The sequence below is a fragment of the Peromyscus eremicus genome, chromosome 15 (genome assembly GCF_949786415.1).
Source record: "Peromyscus eremicus chromosome 15, PerEre_H2_v1, whole genome shotgun sequence".
NCBI classification, from domain to species: Eukaryota; Metazoa; Chordata; class Mammalia; order Rodentia; family Cricetidae; genus Peromyscus; species Peromyscus eremicus.
Window position 1 is genome coordinate 28,794,075 of NC_081431.1, and position 18,915 is coordinate 28,812,989.

An 18,915-nucleotide genomic window follows, 5' to 3' on the forward strand; every position below is an offset into this window, starting at 1 on the left:
ATTGTACCAATAACTAGGTATATGACCTTTGGCAAGTCACAACCTCCTGGGACTCAGTTTTGCTTACCTGTATTTAAATAAAGACATTGGTAGCATTGTAAGTGCTCTTCTCTCATCTAAATAGAAGTAACATTAAAGGGCACTGGAGTCATCGCCTGGTGATTAAGAATTACAGAGGATTCCAGTTTAGTTCCCATATCAGGACTCTCAGAACCATGTGTGACTATAACTCCAGGACATCTGACACCCTCTTACACACACATGTGCACATACACACAGACAGACAGACAGACACACACACACACAATTTAAAATAATAATAAATTTTTATTTAAAAAAATAAGCAAGACATTGTTGGTCAGATAGTCAAAATTATAAAACCATCAGACAGAAGATTCATGGCTCAAGTATTTTGCACAACTCTAACCTTTCAGTCAGCCTTTCTTTGTAGTGTTTAGGACACAATCAGGAGGGGAAAACGTACTCTAGAAGAGTGATTCCAGTGCTGCTAAAGACTAAAGATTTTGGATTGAACATTCTGTGAAACCTTGTGGAAACAAGGAGAGAAAAGGAGATAATGTGACTCTCCTTTCTGAGGGAGAGGAGGCAGAAAATTGCCTTGGTTGCCATGGTAAACTTAACATCCCTTAGAGAGATGTTGGCAAACAGGCTATATCTCCAGTGCAGAATGTTTACAGTCCTGCACTGTAATTATCTTTCAATGACTGGCAGAATTAATCAGAGCTTTTATGTTAATTAGCTTTGCTGCAGTCTCCCAAACAGGTGGTGGAAAATATGCAAATCTATGCAGAATTTTAATACTCTGTATAACCAGTTTTAATTACCATAAAAAATTTTCTCTCTGGCCCTTTAAGGCCTGTAAATTCTTGACTATATCATTTTCCTTCAAGCTTGTACATTACTTGGTGGAAGATGCTGCATTTAGAGTTCTTTTAAAATAGTAGATTAAAAGTTCTGTAGGTCAAGTAATTGAACTATAAGATAGTATATGAAGAAATTTGAGACTTGGCCACAGTATATGTCAGAGTGTTAGTTTGAAGAGTCTAATAATTTCCTTTTCTCTTCATTGCCTGAATTGGGGATTTGAGGTTGTGAAAGGTTTTGTTGATTTGTGGAGGACCAGTTTAGTTTTTCTTTTAAAAATTTATAATTGCAACTTTTCTGAGATTAGAATAAAAAAGTTGTAAGAGTACATAAGTAGAAAGAAAAGACAGGTAAGAGAGGAAAAAGAGAAAGCCCCCAAACTCAGAATTGAACAGCACATATTTTAAATAATTCTTGCATTTTTAGAGTTAGAAGTACATTTCTTTTAATCACCTATTTATTTTCTTTCCTATCCAACCCCACTCCAGTCCAAATCTAGTGAAGAATCGGGGGATCCGCAGCAGCCAAGCCAGCCTTCACAGCAGCAGCCTTCCGTGCAGTCAGCCATCCCCCAGACCCAGCTAATGCTGGCGGGGGGGCAGATAACGGGGGTAAGTTCCCACTGAGAAAGTGTTGTGACTGTCCTCTGTGTCTGAACGGCCGTTGGTTCACATCTCATTGAAACTGTTCACTGCAGCTGCTACTAGCATGACACTATTGTATCTTTCAGGAACTTCCTGGATGCAGAAGCTCTGTAAAAAGAATTACCTTTGTCATTACTTTGCAAGATTTCTTTTGTTACAGCTTCAGATGTTCAGATGTTTACAGAGTAAACTGCAAAGTTCTTTTTTTTTTTTTTTTTTTTTTTCCCTTTTGGTTTCTCGGGGCTGGGTTTCTTGTGTCTATCTGTCTTTGGCTGTCCTGGAACTCACTCTGTAAGGCTGGTCTTGAACTCACAGAGATCTGCCCGCCTCTGCCTCTGCAGTGCTGGGATTAAAGGCATGAACCACCACACCTGACTCTAAACTTTTTAATGCACATTAAATGCTTCATTGTGTAAGCGGAAGTTTTTCTCCTGCCTGCCTATTCCCAAATACTTGGCAGCCACTTCTTAAATAATTGACTTTGAGGCTTAATATTACTTATAAATGCTTGGCTAGTAGCTCAGGTTTATTACTAACTAGCTCTTACACTTAAATTAAGCCATAATTCTTACCTGTGTTGAGCCACGTGGTTTGGTACCTTTTCTCAATATCGCATTCTCATCTTGCTTCCTTTTCGTCTGACTGGGCCTTCCTCTTCCCAGCATTCTTAGTTTGGTCACCCTGCCTACACTGCCTGGTTACTGGCCAATCAGCGTTTTATTAAACCAATTCAAGTGACAACTCTTGACAGCGTACAAGAGAATTATTCCAAGCATCATTGTGTAAGGGAGTCATTGCCATATGCATGGCAAAAATGGAGTTATGTTATTGCAGGATAGTTAAAAGAGTGGACTAATACCCTAAAAGAAAAACATTTTCTTGAAGTGACTTTGTAATATTCTGAAATAAAACATGTGGTCTCAGAGCCTGGCTGTGTAATTACTAATTACTAAAGGACTATACTTTATCTCCCTGTACCTCAAATTTCCTTCTTCTAAGTGGAGGTATTAATAATATCTATTTTAATTACTATTGCAATTTATATAAAGCTCTTAAAACAGTGCTTGGCATGTAGCCTTCAGTAAATGTTACTTATTTTTACTGGTAACAAATTGTCCTCCATGACTGTTAAACTTTTAACTATTTAGCGATTTCTGTTCCAAGCTATTATTTGGAGTAATTTTTCAATGTTGAAAGCTTATGTATTATCTTTTGTGAGGAGAGTGAGTCAGGGGAATGATAAGAAAGAAACTAATCAATTCACATCGTATCAACCTTCAGAATTTTTTATAATCTCAGCTAGTGTGAACAATTGACAGTTCTAAGAACTGTTGCACATTTATTTATAATATATATTCCATATATGTACATGTATTATGTAAGATACATTATATACACACATTTTAAAGACTTGCATTTGCTTTGGTTCTTGTGTTTCTAATGCACAAATTGTTTGGATAAATTAGATTGTGATAGGTTAGAAGGCAGGGTGTGCTGCTAAATGACTGTTTGTTGACATATAGATATTACCCTACTTGTTTGATCAGAACGTGTCATCGAAAGAAAGGCCCAGCACACTTACTATATTATGAAAGTTGAGGTTTGTTCTAAATATATTTCTTACTTTACTGTAAGGGTTCAGGTTTTGGTCACTTGTGTCTAAGATAGTAACAAGCACTTAGGATTTCAGGTTCATGTACCTTGGAGATTTTTATTAAATCTGGGCATTCAGATTCATTTGCATTTAGAAGAGTGGCTCTTCCCACCGGCTTCCTGTAGGTAATAAGGTGGAAAGAGGATGTAAAGTTGAAAACCGATGCTTTTCAGTGACAGAAGATCGGAGATTTGGAAAGGAAAGAAGTGCAGCTCATGTTTTTAGTCACATCTTAAGACATAATAGAAATGGTGAAATATGGTGGGGATTCTAGCTAATGAGGAGCAGCTGGGCCTTATCAGTTCTCTTCCTGGTCATATCCAGCAGCCTTTTGTCCCTCATCTGACTAGTCACTTGCTATTGGGTGTAAATTTCTTTACATATCCTGTCAGCATTGATTTTTTGTTTTCTTGTGTAGTAGTTAATTACCTTCCCTGCCAAAATGATTTTTCGAGTCTAAAGTGGGCACTACTACTTTAATTTAAATGCTCTGCTAGTACTAGTAGTTTGTCATTGGTGAACAGTTTAACTGCGTATTAACAATGTGAAAATGAGTAGTGAGGACCCAATACCACGTGAGTTGCCTATGTGAAAGCAGTTTTCTTGCATTCCAGGCCCTGTTCTTCAAGCCTTCCTTGTTTGTTCTTCTTTTAGCTCACTTTGACAGCGGCCCAGCAGCAGCTACTACTGCAGCAGGCCCAGGCCCAGGCCCAGCTCCTGGCCGCTGCAGTGCAGCAGCACTCGGCCAGCCAACAGCACAGTGCTGCTGGGGCCACCATCTCAGCCTCCGCTGCCACGCCCATGACACAGATCCCCCTGTCGCAGCCCATACAGATTGCACAGGTGAGGAGGCCAAGGTCACAGCGACGGCAAGCAAGTGATACATGGAAAAACTTTACTGAACATTGTTAGCCTTTTGCTTGTTACTGTGGATCTTCAAAAGCCAAGGAACTCTAGGTCAAGGAGGCATCATCCTTCTTCACTGAGTCAGAAACAGTACGCGTGTTTGCCTATTGAGTTGATATTATAAATATATAGCTGATTATTGGATAACTGAATGTTTATGTTAAGCAACAGTTCTTGAGTAAGTAGCTGGCATATTTAGGAGGCAAGGGTTACTGTATTTATCTTAATTAGCTAATGACAGCAGGGAAGAATTCTGTCATGTGCTCTACGGTAAATGTTGCCACTCTTTGAGAAAGACAGAGTGTCTTCTTTCTGCTGTGGAGTGATTAGGACCATGGAGAACTGCAGAAAAATGTTACAGGGTTTCAGTTTTCACATTTTAGAGTAAAATATCCAGATACTAAAAATTTACTTCAAGAGTCGTAAAGAATGGGACCAAAAAGGAAAATAAGTGAAATCCTTTATCTCAAGGAAATGAAAGGGGGGGTGAGAAGTTATATATGACATATATGAAGAAGTCTTAAGAACTAAGCAGAGGGGAGGTGCATTTAAGCTGTAACACGAGTGACTAGATACTTGAGATGGAATTAGACTCATCTTTATTACTGTGTGGACAGTCTATATCACGCTAGTGTTTTGATTTGGACCATTTTCTTCATCAAATAAATTATTTTAGTAAGTGAACCTTATCTGAGACTTTATCTGAAATTGATAAAAATAAGATCATTTTATACCTAACAAATTTCTCAATTGAGTTTGATAAGCTGATGTCAAATTTCAGGAATTAGATCTTTTAATTTATTGATAGAAATTTGGATATAACACTCTCAATTTTTACTTTATAGAGAAAATTTGGGTCAAATATTTAAAAGCCTCTTTTTTTTGTTTTTTGTTTTTTGTTTTTTGTTTTTTGTTTTTTGTTTTTCGAGACAGGGTTTCTCTGTGTAGTTTTGGTACCTGTCCTGGATCTCGCTCTATAGACCAGGCTGGCCTCGAACTCACAGAGATCTACCTGCCTCTACCCGCCAAGTGCTGAGATTAAAGGCTTGTGCCACTGACACCTGGCTATTTAAAAGCCTTTTAAAGTCCATGTTGGTCTTTGTTTAGACCAGATCTAAAGGAACAGAACTTACAGAATGAATACATATTAAAAGGGAATTTATTAGAGTAACTTACAAGCTATGGTCCAGCCAGTCCAACAAAGGCTGTCTCTCAAAGGAAAGGCCAAGAATCCAGTAGTTGTTCTGTCTATGCAGCTGATGTCTCAGCTAGTCTTTAGTCTTTCTTGGACTCCTTAAGAAGTAGGTTTTAATACCAGCAGAGGAGAGATGAACTTAGCCAGAGAGAGTGAGAGCAAGCAGACAAGAGCAGAAGCTTCCTTCTTCCATGCTCTTTTTTTTTTTTTTTTTTTTAAGTTTTTCGAGACAGGGTTTCTCTTTGTAGCTTTGCGCCTTTCCTGGAACTCACTCTGTAGACCAGGCTGGCCTCGAACTCACAAAGATCCACCTGCCTCTGCCTCCCCGAGTGTTGGGCCATGCTCTTTTATATGGGCTGCCACCAGAAGGTGTGGCCCAGATTTAGCAAGGGTCTTTCCACTTCAAGTGATCAATCAAGAAAATTCCTCACAGGGATGCCTAGCTGCTTGCATTTTAGTTGATTCCAGAGGTAGTGAAATTGACATCTGAGATTAGCCTTCAAAATGGTAGCAGGAGAAGTAAAGAATTAACTCCAGGGTTGTCTTCTGACTTCCTCATATATGTGTGCCATGTGCAAACCCACCACGCACTAACAACAATAATAGAGTTGTGACATTGAAAACAGCCCCGCCTCCAGGACTGTAGACATTTATTCTGTATTCACTTATTCTAACAGATTTTAAGTAACTAATGAAAATTGGACTTAGTGTAAGTCGTGATACTATACATCATGCCATCAAAAATATAACTTCTTGCAGAGGCCCTAAGGTTTTTTGGTTTTGATATTGGCTATTTTTGTATGTGTGTGAGTCAGGACAGTTATCAGGAGTCAGTTCTCCTCTTCCACCATGGGCTCTAGAGACCAAACTCAGGCAGTCTCACACAGCCAGCACTTTTACCTCCTGAGCCTCTCTCTGGCCTGAGGCCGGAGGATTTCTTACATACTGATGTAGTCCTGGAAGCCAGACTGTCAGGACATGAAAACAAATGCTAAATATTGTCTCATTGTTACTTGATATGATGGAGGTCATCATCTAGGAACCTTATAACTAAGCCAGCTTTCACTTCTGGATCTCTCTAATCTATATTTTGCTTCTGAGCTTTTAGGATCTTCAACAATTGCAACAGCTTCAACAGCAAAATCTCAACTTGCAACAGTTTGTGTTGGTGCATCCGACCACCAACTTGCAACCAGCACAGTTTATCATCTCACAGACGCCCCAGGGCCAGCAGGGTAAGCATCTCCCTAAAGCTTACTAGTGGTGCGGCAATGCTGTCCACTTAGTGTTCCAGACACCTTCACTAGCATTTTGCCCTAACAGTATCCATATGAGCAATGCTTTTGTTAAATGTTAGTTTCAAAATACCGGTATTCGTGAGAACTATAAGTAATGCCTTCAATCAGGAACACAGGTTACATATATGAGTAAGAATGAAATTTGAGACCTGAAAGATCAGTAAAGGCTAGCTTATTAAAGAATCTCACAAGAAATTTATAGGACTTTAACCTGAAATCATACAGCTAAATCATTTCCAAGGCTCAGCTTATTTGCAAGTCATTGGGTGAATGAGAAGGGTAGGTTTCTGAGTTCTACTCCCAAAATTTTAACTAGTTCTTTGTGGAGTTGAATTTGAATGTCTGATATCTTCCAATAAAGTTTTCTGCAGGATATTGAAAAATTAAAGGTTTAAGCAGAAAAGCGACATTTGTATTAAGGAAGCTTAATTTCCACTGAAACTTGGAATAGTCAAGAAGAGAATTAGTAATAGTGGTCAGCAGTTTTGCAAGGTTCTGTTGAGATTGATAAAAGCTGAGCTCTGATTGTAAGGGCAGAAAAGAGAAAATGATAAAGCAGAAAAAAAGGGCTTGAGCCACGCACGGTGGCACCTGCCTTTAATCCTAGCCCTTGGGAGTCAGTCAGAGACAGGAGGATCTCTGAGCTCAAGGCAGCTTGGTTTACACAGTGAGACCCTATCTCAGAATAAACTAAAAACCAAGAAAGGATTTGGTGACCAGTTATTGTAAGGAATAGGCATCTAGATGGTTAAGTTTTTAGGACACTATAAGCGTTGGTAGGTCGGTCATCTAAAGAGAATGTATACACGGTAATGGGAGCGCTTTAGGAAAACCAACATTTGGAATAGCAAGGATGCATAGAGTCTGAAGATGATACCTGGTTTGTGGGTCAGAGCCAGTAAAAAGTGATGATTACAATGAAAGAGAAAAGGAGGAAATGATCTGTCTAGACAGAAAGACTTTGACAGACCATACCTGAAGAGTGTGTGTGGTCGATTGGGAACTGTTGAGACCTTAAGTTCTTTAGGTGTTTTATAAAGCCCAAGGATATTATTGTCTTTCACTTTTTTTTTTTTCATATCTGAGTCTTTATAAGATAGTTAAAGAAAGAAATGGCTATTCTAATTTTTTGTTGTTGTTGTTTGTATATTCTTAATTTCTTCCTTTCCAGCCTTTCATAGGGTTGGGAAAACAGCACATAAAAAATTCTGGTTGGCTTTAGAGTCTGTAACTTTGGACAAGCCACCTAAGTTTGCTGAGTTTCACATACTTCTCATCTTCCCATTTACCCTTTTCATGTTCCCCTTTAATTATGAGTAAATTATATAAAATATTTTATTAATGTCAGGAAGACCATTGTAATGTAATTAAAAGTATAGACTGTAGTCTAAAGCCAAGCTGTCTCTGAAGAAATATAATTTTCCTGAGCCTCAGTTTCTTTACATGAAGTATAAGAATAATTTTAGTATTTTTGTTCAAAAATTGTAGGGATTCAATTAGGAAACACATAAAAGTACTTTCCGAAAATGTGCCTTCTACAGAGTAACCTCTCAATTTTTGCCACTATTACCATTGACGTCATCATATCAATATCAGCAGCAGTCCATAGATAAAACTTAGAGAATGAAGTTTATCCCTTTATATAATAAAAACCAGCTTGAAAGTAATTGGGACTCAGGCGGTGACTTAGTGGGAAAAGCACTTGCATAAGCATGAGGACCCATGAAGAGACTTCTGACCCAAACCTCTGGCCTCTGTAAGTACGTGTGTGTACATACCCATATACACGTGCACTCAACACCACAGGCACCACGCACGCGCACACACGCAGAGTAATCTAGAGCCAGTGTGTACCACTGCTGTTGAGTTGTTATAATTTTAGTAGCATAAGACAGGGTCCAGATTTCATCTAATAAGATTGGCCAGCAGTATGAAGGAAAAGGCTTCATTTCCAGGAGAGGCACTGTGATTGATTTAGTCTGATTTAGTTTTGTGTGGAGGGGATAAGGATTGATTTGTTAGGATTTTAACAAAAGATGTTTCTAGTGTGAGATGAGCCTCCAATTGAGCAATCATTTCTGCTTTTTTTTTTTTTTTTTTTTTTTTGAGGGAGGGAATGTTGTTAATCTAAGAATTGACAATATTGCTGTGATTATATAACTATTTAAAAACAAGAGAAATCCTATTCTTCCAGAGTTGATTTTTCTTGGAACAATTCTTACTGATGGGTTTCTGAGTCATATTTCATGGCAACTTGTATTCTGCCTTTTCTACTGTCAACATTAATTTTGAAACTAAAGAAACACTCTTTTTAGAAAATCTTGAATTTTATGTTTGAGGTCTCTGTTATTTGGGGCAGGGACTAGTAGAAAGACTTGGTCCTCACAGAAGTGCTAGGCCTCTCTCGGGCCCTTTCGGAATCTCAGCTGACCTTAATTGTCAGAGAAGGAGAGGGAAGGTGGCTTAAAGTTTCAATTTGTTTAGAAGATGCTACTGTGACCCAAAATTAATCATTCAGTATTATCACTTCTGATTAAATATAATTATTTAAGTGCTGTTACCAAAGAGAAACAAAAACCCAACTTTCCTGTTAAGCTTTAAAGAAACTCATCGATGAAATATCTGAGTTTATATTTTCTTTTGTTTCATTTTTCATTATTTTATAATCTTCTTGGTTTTTATTTTCTAAATAATTTTAATAGATTAATTCTGATTATTAACAAAAATGTAATTTTATTTTTCTCACTAGACAATACTTTTGAGTGTGTTCAAACCCATAAAATCAACAGTTACAGTTAATTCGCTTAGCAGTCTGTTGAGTACCTGCTAAGTGTCATATGTCACTCTAATTATTGGAGTTAAAAATTTCAGCAAGGTGAAATCCTCTTACTTACTTAAATCAAACAGTAGTAAACATAAACAGATGACTTGGATAACAGTATATCCAAGGAAGATGGGCGATTTGACTGACCTGGTAATAGTTGACATGTAGAACATAGGTGTGTGGTCTGAAGAAAGCTTGTCTGGAGAGTGACGTCTGAACTGAGGACTGAGTGAGGTGGAGACTGCTGTAACTAGGTGTGGATCTGGATGACCGGCCATGCAGGCAGTGAAGAAGACAGAGGACCTGGGGGAGTGAGCCTGCCCTAAACCAAGAAAGGGAAGGCCAGTGTAGCTGGAGTTCAGTGAATGAGAGAAGGTAGTAAGAAGTGAAGTGGGGGGGCCTAGGCAAGCACTGGGGAGGCAGCTCACTGCTAAGTCTTGCCATGCAAGCATGGAGACCTACGTTCAGATGTATAGAACCCCTATAAACGCTGAGTGAGTGCGGTGGCTCCACCTGTAATTCCAGTGCCTGGAAGACAGAAACGCAATCTCCAGAGCAAGCCGTTTAGCTAGCCTCGTCTGTCTGAGAGCCTAGGATTCAGTGGAGAGATTGTTCTTCAGTGAATAAGGTAGACAGTGAGGAAAACTATACACACATACACATAAAGAAGAAAAAAGGAAGTAATACAGGACCAGATTACCTAGGACTAAACAGATACTCTATTAAATGTAATAGAAGGCTACTGGAGTATTAGGTTGGTTTGGTGGCAAGATTTGGCTATGGAGCACAGGTGGATCATGAACTTTTGCATCAGCCTTCCATATGCTGAGACTGCAAGCATGTACCACCAAGCCTGGCTCACTGTTGTTCCGTAATCAAAGAGGTCACCTTAAATACTTTATAAGCTTGAGCTTATAGAGGGGTGGAAAGTTGGCTCAGTGGTTAATGGCACAGGCTGCTCTTGTAGAGGAACCAGGTTCAACTCCCAACACCCACATGGCAGCTCACAACCATCTATAACTCTAGTCCCAGGGGAGCTAGCACTTCTGCACATTTATACATGCAGGCAAGGCGCTCATACACATAAAATAAATAAATCTAAAAATATTTTTTTTAAAGATTGAGCCATAGATACTTGGTAGTCATTTAAACATGAATGGTTTTTGTTTGTTTGTTTGTTTGTTTGTTTTCTGAATCTGGCTTTTAAGAGAAGCTTGTAACCATGTATATTCAATTTACTTAGTTTTAGCATAGTTGTTTCCTAATATAAATAAAAGGAAAGGTTCTCTGGAAAATCCCAATCTATTTAATATATTTATTGTATTGGGGATCTACATTGTCAAATAAACACCAATGTTAATTTCTTAAATTTAGGCAATGTTTACTTACGAACAAATGATAAAATCTGACAGGTTTAATTTTTTTATTATTGTCTTAACGTTTCCAAATTTAGTAGCTAAGGAAATCAGAAAGATATGTTCATTTAACCTACCGTAACTGACTTTCTCTCATTTCCACCTCTGCTCCTATCTTGTCACAACCTTCTATTTAGTATTTCAACATGATTATATTTGAAACTAAGCACTTAGATTAAGTTCTTCAATATAGATTTATTCTGGGTTGCCCCTATATTTATAACATTGCAAAAAAAACAAACAACAACAACAAAACCCTATAGACTTAAATAATCGACTATGTACTACAAATACTTCCAGGGGTTTGAAACAAATTGTCCAGCCTGGCCTCTAACTTTGGGGCTCAAGTGACCCTTCTGCCACAGCCTCCAGAGCAGCTGGGACTACCGGCATGCACCTTCACACCCATTCTACTTACCAATAACTTTTCCACTAAGATTGTTTAGTGAAAACATTTGTTTACATTTCCCCTTTGTTATCACTAAAGGGGCATGTGCTAAGAACTTGAAAACAATCTTCTCCCACTTACAGGATTGCCTGCTTCTTTCAGAAACTGATTCCCTGTTCCAAGAGTCCTTAGAGCAGCATTTCTCTACCTGTGGGTCGCAACCCCTTTGGGGGTCAAATGTCTCTTTCACATTCACATTCACAGGGGTCGTGTATCAGATATCCTGCATATCAGATATTTACATTACGATTCATAACTAGCAAAATCACAGTTATGAAGTAGCAATGAAATCATTTTATGGTTGGGGGGTCACCACAACATGAGGAACCGTATTAAAGGGTTGCAGCATTAGGAAGGTTGAGAAGCACTGTGTTATAAAGGATTCTAATGAACTCTGGGTTAAGAAGTTGAACTCATCTTTAAATTTTCATATGCTTTCATTTAGAGTAGTTCCTCATGTTCTTCTTCTTCTTAGGAAATAAAGGCCTCTCAAAGAACTTATTCAGATTACACTAAAGATATACAAGCTTTGATTTAATGTTACGTGTTTTCATACCATCTTGTGTTTAATGTGATCAACAGTATTGAATTTTAGGCAAAGAAATTAGATGAGTCTGAAGACCAACAAAACTACCAGGAAACCAGTCAGAAACTTTGAGTTTATATTCTTTTTTATCCCCCTGAAATCTTTGGTTTTCACAGGTCTCCTGCAAGCGCAAAATCTTTTAACGCAACTACCTCAGCAAAGCCAAGCCAACCTCCTACAACCACAGCCAAGCATCACCCTCACCTCCCAGGTCAGTTTCTTACTCCATTGTTTTACTAATTTAAAATGAAACAAAAATACCCCCAGTAATAATAACCTCAGGTGTTCAAACTCTGACCAAAAACTCAATGCTGGGCTTATTAGCTTGATAAAGCAGTGCTACCAAATTGATGAAGACTGATATTTTTCATGGTCCTTCTTTAAGTTCCTAAAGAATAGCCATGTTGGTAGTAGTAAATGGGGATGAATGATAGCTGTCTGATGTTGATAGATAGAAACACTGATATGGAAGACCTGGGAATTCACTTAGAACCTGTCACTGACCCTTGTCCTTGCTGAAACAAGGATTTTTGTTTGATTTTCATATTTTCTCAGGACTGAAATGTTGCTTTGTGTCCTTTCCTCAGAAGACGTAGCAGTCGTCATCACACAAAGTGCAGTTCTTAGGCTCTGCGAGTTGAAGTCGCACGTTTGTCTCTTTATCTCGTGGTGACTGTGACCGTGTGTGTCAGTTTGCCTCCTCGTCCTCATCCTTAGTGGCTCACCTCGACTCCTCCCTTCCCCGTCTGACCCTTCCTAAAGTGTAGACCTTGCGGGAGGAGAAATGAATGGCTCAGAGGACCAGAGTTCTGATGCTAAGAGAGCATGGTGGCTCACCTGTAGTTCCAGTGAGGGATTCCCTAAGCAACCTGGCTATTGAAATTAGCCTATTGGCAAGCTCTGGGTGGAGAGTGATAAACCTCTGTCCTCTACATGCATGTACATATATCCACATGTATGCACACATGCATACGCACAAACATGAAAAGAAAAAAGTGTAGTAATTAAAACTTAATATATCACCTAATTTCACAGGCTTAAATATTCACTTATAGTAATTCTTCATCTTGGTCAGTTGGAAGGGTTTAGTTTTTGTTTATTGGGTTTTTTGTTGTTCTTGTTGTTGTTTTGGTCACTGTGACAAATACCTGAGAAAAATAATTTAAAAGACAGAGTTTTATTTTGACTACATAGATTTAGTAACCAGTTACTTGCTACTAACCACTGGGCCCTACCTCTAGCCCTCTGTAACCAAACAATTTATTAAAAGTGGAAAACTAGATACCATCTGATGTCAAGAATTATTACAAAACCATAATAATGAATACATGGTATTGGCATATAGAGAGAAATGTAAGCCAAAATGTCTGTCGAATAGACAGAAATGTAAATAGCCAGCTAAGTTTCCAAAGGTACCAAAGGATTCCAGTGAGAAAAAGAAAGTCTTTGAAACAAATGATAACTAACAATTGACTATTATAAGTAAAAGGTGGTAGAGACCACCCTTTTTTCATACCTTTTCTGAAGATTAGTTTGAAATGAGTCATAAACCTAAACTTTAGGAAGAAATGTTTGTGCCATTGGGTAAGACAGGGATTTCTTAAACAAGACACAAGAAGCCGTAACCATAGAAGAAACAATACATTTCAGGAAAATTGAAATCTTAAGAGAATGGGAAGGAAAAACCACAGTTAAGGAGAAAAACAGTCTTCATATAAAACATTTGATAAATGATTTTGTTTTAAGATTTATTTTTAACCGTTGGTGATTGGGGGGGAGGGTGTTTGTGCAGGTACTCTGGGAAACCAAAAGAACATGTTGAATCCCTTGGTGCTGGAGGTCCAGGCAGCTGTGAGCTGCTGGGTGTGCGTGCTGGGAACTGAACTTGGGTTCTCTTCAAGAGCAGCATACACTCAGTCACTGAACAATCAGACCATGGTTTAAAAAAAAAAAAAAAAATTATGACATGAGACAATCAGACTTAAGCTAGTGAGAAGCAAAAAAAGAAAAAAAAGCAGTTGCCAATTAAGAAAAGCTGATGTTCAATAAGCAAATGAAAATACATTCAAAACAAGTAGTTATTAGGAAATATCAATGTGCCTTCAGTAGACTGAGTACAAGTTATAAAGAATTTGAGACCAAGTATTAATGAGAAAGTAAAGCAACTAGATTCTCATACATTACTAGTAGTTTTGCAAAATGTGCTAACTCTTTCTAAATTAGTTTGGCATTTACTTACAAATTAAGCCAGTGAGTGGTGGCACAAGCCTTTAATCCCACAGAGGTCCACAGAGAAACCCTGCCTCCAAATAAATAAATAAATAAATAAATAAATAAATAAAGCAAGCAAGCAAGCAAGCAAGCAAGCTACACTTTATGGAGGCTTGCCTCCGAATGAACGAATGAATGAATGAATGAATGAACTTTGTGACCCAGTAGTTGTACTGTTTAAAATGAAAGCAAAAAGATGTATATGAATACTTATAATAGGTTAATTAATAATTATCCCAAACTATTCATCAGATAGTAAGTTACATAAACTTCTTGAATAACCATGTGACCATTTTCTAATTGAGCAGTAAGAAGAAGTGTACTTTAGATAGCTACAGTGGCGTGTATGAATTTCAGAAAGCCTTATGCTAAGTGACAGAAGCTGGGCTTAAAAGACTAAGTCCTGTATGATTTTAGTTTACATGACATTTTAGAAATGACAGAACTATGGTGTAGAAATCCTGTCAGTGCTTGTCAGGAAGTAAGGATCGATAATGAAGATTCATAGCAAAGGGTTCAGAAGAAATCTGGGGAAGGATGGTAAAGATATCTATATGGTATTAGTTACACAACTATATTCAGCTGCAAAAGCATCCAACTATACCACAGTTTTAAAATGTTAAATTTTTTAATATGCTGAATGCAAAACAAATAAGATTAGTGTTGTGACATACATACACCAGAGACCTCTCTCTTGCCTCCATGCTATGCACATGTAGCAAACTTCATCCTGACTCTGATCAGTAAATGCTATACCACCGTTCTAGATCTGGCCCGCTTCGGCCAGGGATTTTCAGTAAGATACCAGCTGTCAAAAGCTACTTTTAGTCCATTATTATTTGACAAAGAGGCTACTTGATGGTGAAGATGAAATAATAGTCTAATAGTTGAGACTCACCTCCACCTATCAGTGTTCAGCAACATGAGATTCTAATATATTTGGTGTCATGTGTAGTTCCTCTAAAAGGTGAGGTTAAAATTACTCAATGTCAGCATGTCATGAAGACATGCTTTATTGTCAGGATAGCAGAGGGATTTGCCCCAATTATTATGTCATGACTCTTATGTAGTTTTCTGGGTCAGTTAGTTCCCATGGAGCAAGACTTAATAATGAGGTCAAGGTCAGGTAATGTAAGGCCCATCTAAATTACAAGAAGGAAATCCTGGTTTATAATCTTACCTGGGCTGCTGTTCATAGGAGGGTTCAACTGAGCAGTTAGGATGCAGAATCAGGAGCACCTCTATTTAGTGAATACTCAGAAGGAACGCCCTACTTAAGGCTTGTGAGTAGAACAGAGTAGCCTGGCGTTTGAATGATAAGAACATTTAATATTTTCTTTAAAAAGGAAAGGGGACTGGAGGGATGGCTCAGTATTTAGATCCTCTGGCTGCCTTTCAGAGGACATGGGTATGATTTCTAACACATCTGTCTCTTAGCTCTGCATGCACTGCATGCATATGGTGCACAGACATTCATTGAGGCACAAACATAGAATAAAAATATTAAAAAAAAAAAAAAAGAAAGAAAGAAAGGAGAACCCTGGGCTCAGTCTTGAGCACAAGGGGTAGGGTGGTGGGAAAACAGGACTATACCCTCATGCCCCAAAATAAACTCTAGAGAGATTTAAATAATTAGGTTAAAATGCAGAGAATAAGGGGTCATATTATTGGGAAGAATTTTCTCTTTTTACCAGAAGGGATTTCATCACTGAGAAATAACTAAAGTTTTCTTTCTCAAAGCAAGATAGTAACAATGGGGAGAAATTCACAAGAATTTCAGTTTAAAGTTTATACACACTGAAAAAAGTTTAAAAGCTGATTGAAAGAATTATTTGTACTAATATGATAAGAAAAGGGTATATATACCATAATATTTGAAGAACTGGCCTAATGTAAGAATGAAAATAAAGATACCATTAATACATGATTGAGACCAGAGTCCAGTGCAAGGAAATACAGGTAAGAATTGATATGTGGGAAGTGTCTTGTTTTGAGTAGTCAGAGAAGTATTGTGTCAGAAGTGACGGACCATTTACTTCCTGGTGAACAAAACACTGTTTTAACTGAGAAAACAAGTCCTGTGTCGGGAACTGTGTCGTGTGCTGGGACATAGCATGTTGTTATCAGAAATATGACAGTATTTATTGAGTTGTCAGAAAAGTCCTTCATAAACTTATCTTAAAGAACTTTTTGCTGCTGGTGGTGCCTGTCCTGGATGTCGCTCTATAGACCAGGCTGACCTCGAACTCACAGAGATCCGCCTGCCTTTGCCTCTTGCGTGCTGGGATTAAAGGCATGCACCACCACCACCTGGCAAGAACCATTCTTTAAAAAAAAAAAAGAGAGAGAGAGAGTAGAGGAGAATGTAATTTCTTTGTTTGTTCTTGGTTTTCTTGAGACAGTCTTTTCTTTGTATTTATTTATGAATTTCATACAATGTATTTGATCATATTCCTCATCCTCCCAGCTTCTGCCCTACTGCCAAACTCACCCAAATTCATGTTCTTTTTCTTTCTTCTTTGCTTTTTTTGATTTTTCGCGACGGTTTCTCTGGCTGTCCTGGAACTCACTTTGTAGACCAGGCTAGCATTGAACTCACAGAGATCCACCTGCCTCTGCCTCCCAAGTGCTGGAATTAAAGGTGTGCGCCACCACCTGGCATTCCTTGCTATTTTTTTAATTTAAAAAAATCCCATGGAGGGCTGGAGAGATGGATCAGTGGTTAAGAGCATTGACTGTTCTTCCAGAGTTCAATTCCCAGCAACCACATGGTGGCTCACAACCCTCTATAATGGAATCTGATGCCCTCTTCTGGGATAAAGTTGTATATGCAGATAGAGCACTCATATGCATAAAATAAATAAATCTTTAAAAAAATATAATTAAAAAAAATCCCATGGAGCCCAGCTTGTATTGGCTGATTAATCCTGAGCATCCTCAGCTAGGGGTGGGACTTTATGCTCATCTTCTCTCCTCCATGCTAGGATTTTGTCTGGCTTGAGCTTATGTGAATCTGTTTCCTTAAGTTCCCTGGACTATAGTTATAAGCTGAAGTGTCTTTATTATTTTGTTCCTTCTCCAACAGCCAGCCACCCCAACTCGCACAATAGCAGCGACCCCAATTCAGACCCTTCCACAGAGCCAGACGACACCAAAGCGAATTGATACTCCCAGCTTGGAGGAACCCAGTGACCTTGAGGAGCTTGAGCAGTTCGCCAAGACCTTTAAACAAAGACGAATCAAACTTGGATTCACTCAGGTAGGATGACCTCCATTCTAGTTCACACTCTGTTGCTGTGATAAAACACTAACCAAAACCAGCTGGAGGAGAAAAAGGCTTTATTCAGCTTCCAGTGCTAGCCCACCAGTGAGGGAAGGTGCAGGAGGAACCTGGAGGCAGGCACTGGAGCAGAAGCCTGGAGGAACCCTGCTGACTTGTTCCACTGGCCTTCTTAACAGCCCAGGCCCACCTTCCCAGAGATGGCACTGCCCAGTGTCCTGGGCCTCTACATCAGTTAGCAGTCAAGAAATGCTGTGTTGATAGACCCACAGGCCAGTCTGATAGAGGTAACTCTTCAGTTACAATGCCCTCTTTCCAGATCTGTCAGGTTTGACAACCAAATTTAGCCATTGCAGTGCTCTCTTACATATCCTGCCATGGCTGACTGTGAACACTTTCTAAGGAACAGGATGTTTCTTGGTCATGCTGATTTTGGGTTTAGCATTTACAGTTTTAGAATATTGTGCATTTGGTTATGTTATATCCATACATTCATTTGCAATAAAATATTAGATTAAAAATTTCCAAGTGTGTTTCACAACCCAGGCCTCAGAAATGGTATCAGTAGAATGTGTGTTTCAGTGGACTGTGTTGGGTGACGTAGCTGCGCTAAGGGTTTGGTGTTAAGAACGTGTGGTGACAGTGCGGACTACTACTCCATATGGAAGGTGGAGAGAGTAAGGACCGGAGTCTTTGGAAAGACGTCCTGAGAGCTAGTTTGGGGATAGAGAATGCTTCCCTCCTTCCTCTCAGTCTACACTGAGTTTAGTCAAGTAAGAATCTACTCAAGATTTAAAAAAAGGTAAATTAATCAAAATCCGTGTCTTTTAATGTCAACTAGCAGAGGGCTTGAAAAGTGAAATGGGTGTGCTTAATGGTTTAAGCAAGCATTTGGGTACACAGTAGTTTTTGTTTTTGTTTTTGTTTTTGTTTCCAAGTGCTGCCACTGACTATATATACTTCCTGATTAGCCTGTCAAAAATAATGCTTTGAAAGCAGGAAAGAAATTAAACTTATATTTATGTAAAATGGCTAAAGATCATTAGCTGAAAGAAAAAAATCTTGACGTATGGATTGAGTTGTGTATTTATAGAATCCGGGAAAACTGATACTTTCTTTCCAGTTCATTCACATTCTTCCCAAACTAGGTTGTGTTGAAGTATATAATGCACCACCTGCTCTGGTAGATCAAAAAAACAAGGTGACATCACTGTCTACTATATTCTAGATGTCATCTAAGTCCCTAACGACATCTGGAATAGAGTAGACAGGGGACTTAGGTGTCTTTTATTCCTTGTATTTGAAGATTTATTTTTGCTCAAAGAAACTACATCTTAGGTATTTTGAATAGATATAACTTTACATGAAATGCAGTTATGTTTTTGAAGCATTTCAGATATAAAGAAACAAATTACAGGGCTGGTACTTGCCACCAAGCCTGATGGTCTGTCTGAGCTTGATCCCAGGACTTACATGGTACACCCATACACAGACAGATGCATCTGCACT

The 18,915-nt window shown here is 38.5% G+C and overlaps 1 protein-coding gene across 1 annotated transcript in view; it reads left to right on the plus strand.

The window, feature by feature from the left end:
- Window positions 1–18,915, plus strand: part of Pou2f1 (POU class 2 homeobox 1) — a 142,156-nt gene that overhangs the window by 95,555 nt on the left and 27,686 nt on the right. Inside the window, exons 5-9 of the mRNA XM_059280569.1 lie at window positions 1,374–1,496; window positions 3,838–4,026; window positions 6,393–6,519; window positions 11,972–12,066; window positions 17,212–17,385. Of these exons, the coding sequence (XP_059136552.1) occupies window positions 1,374–1,496; window positions 3,838–4,026; window positions 6,393–6,519; window positions 11,972–12,066; window positions 17,212–17,385 (708 nt within the window). The remainder of the gene's footprint in view (window positions 1–1,373; window positions 1,497–3,837; window positions 4,027–6,392; window positions 6,520–11,971; window positions 12,067–17,211; window positions 17,386–18,915) is intronic.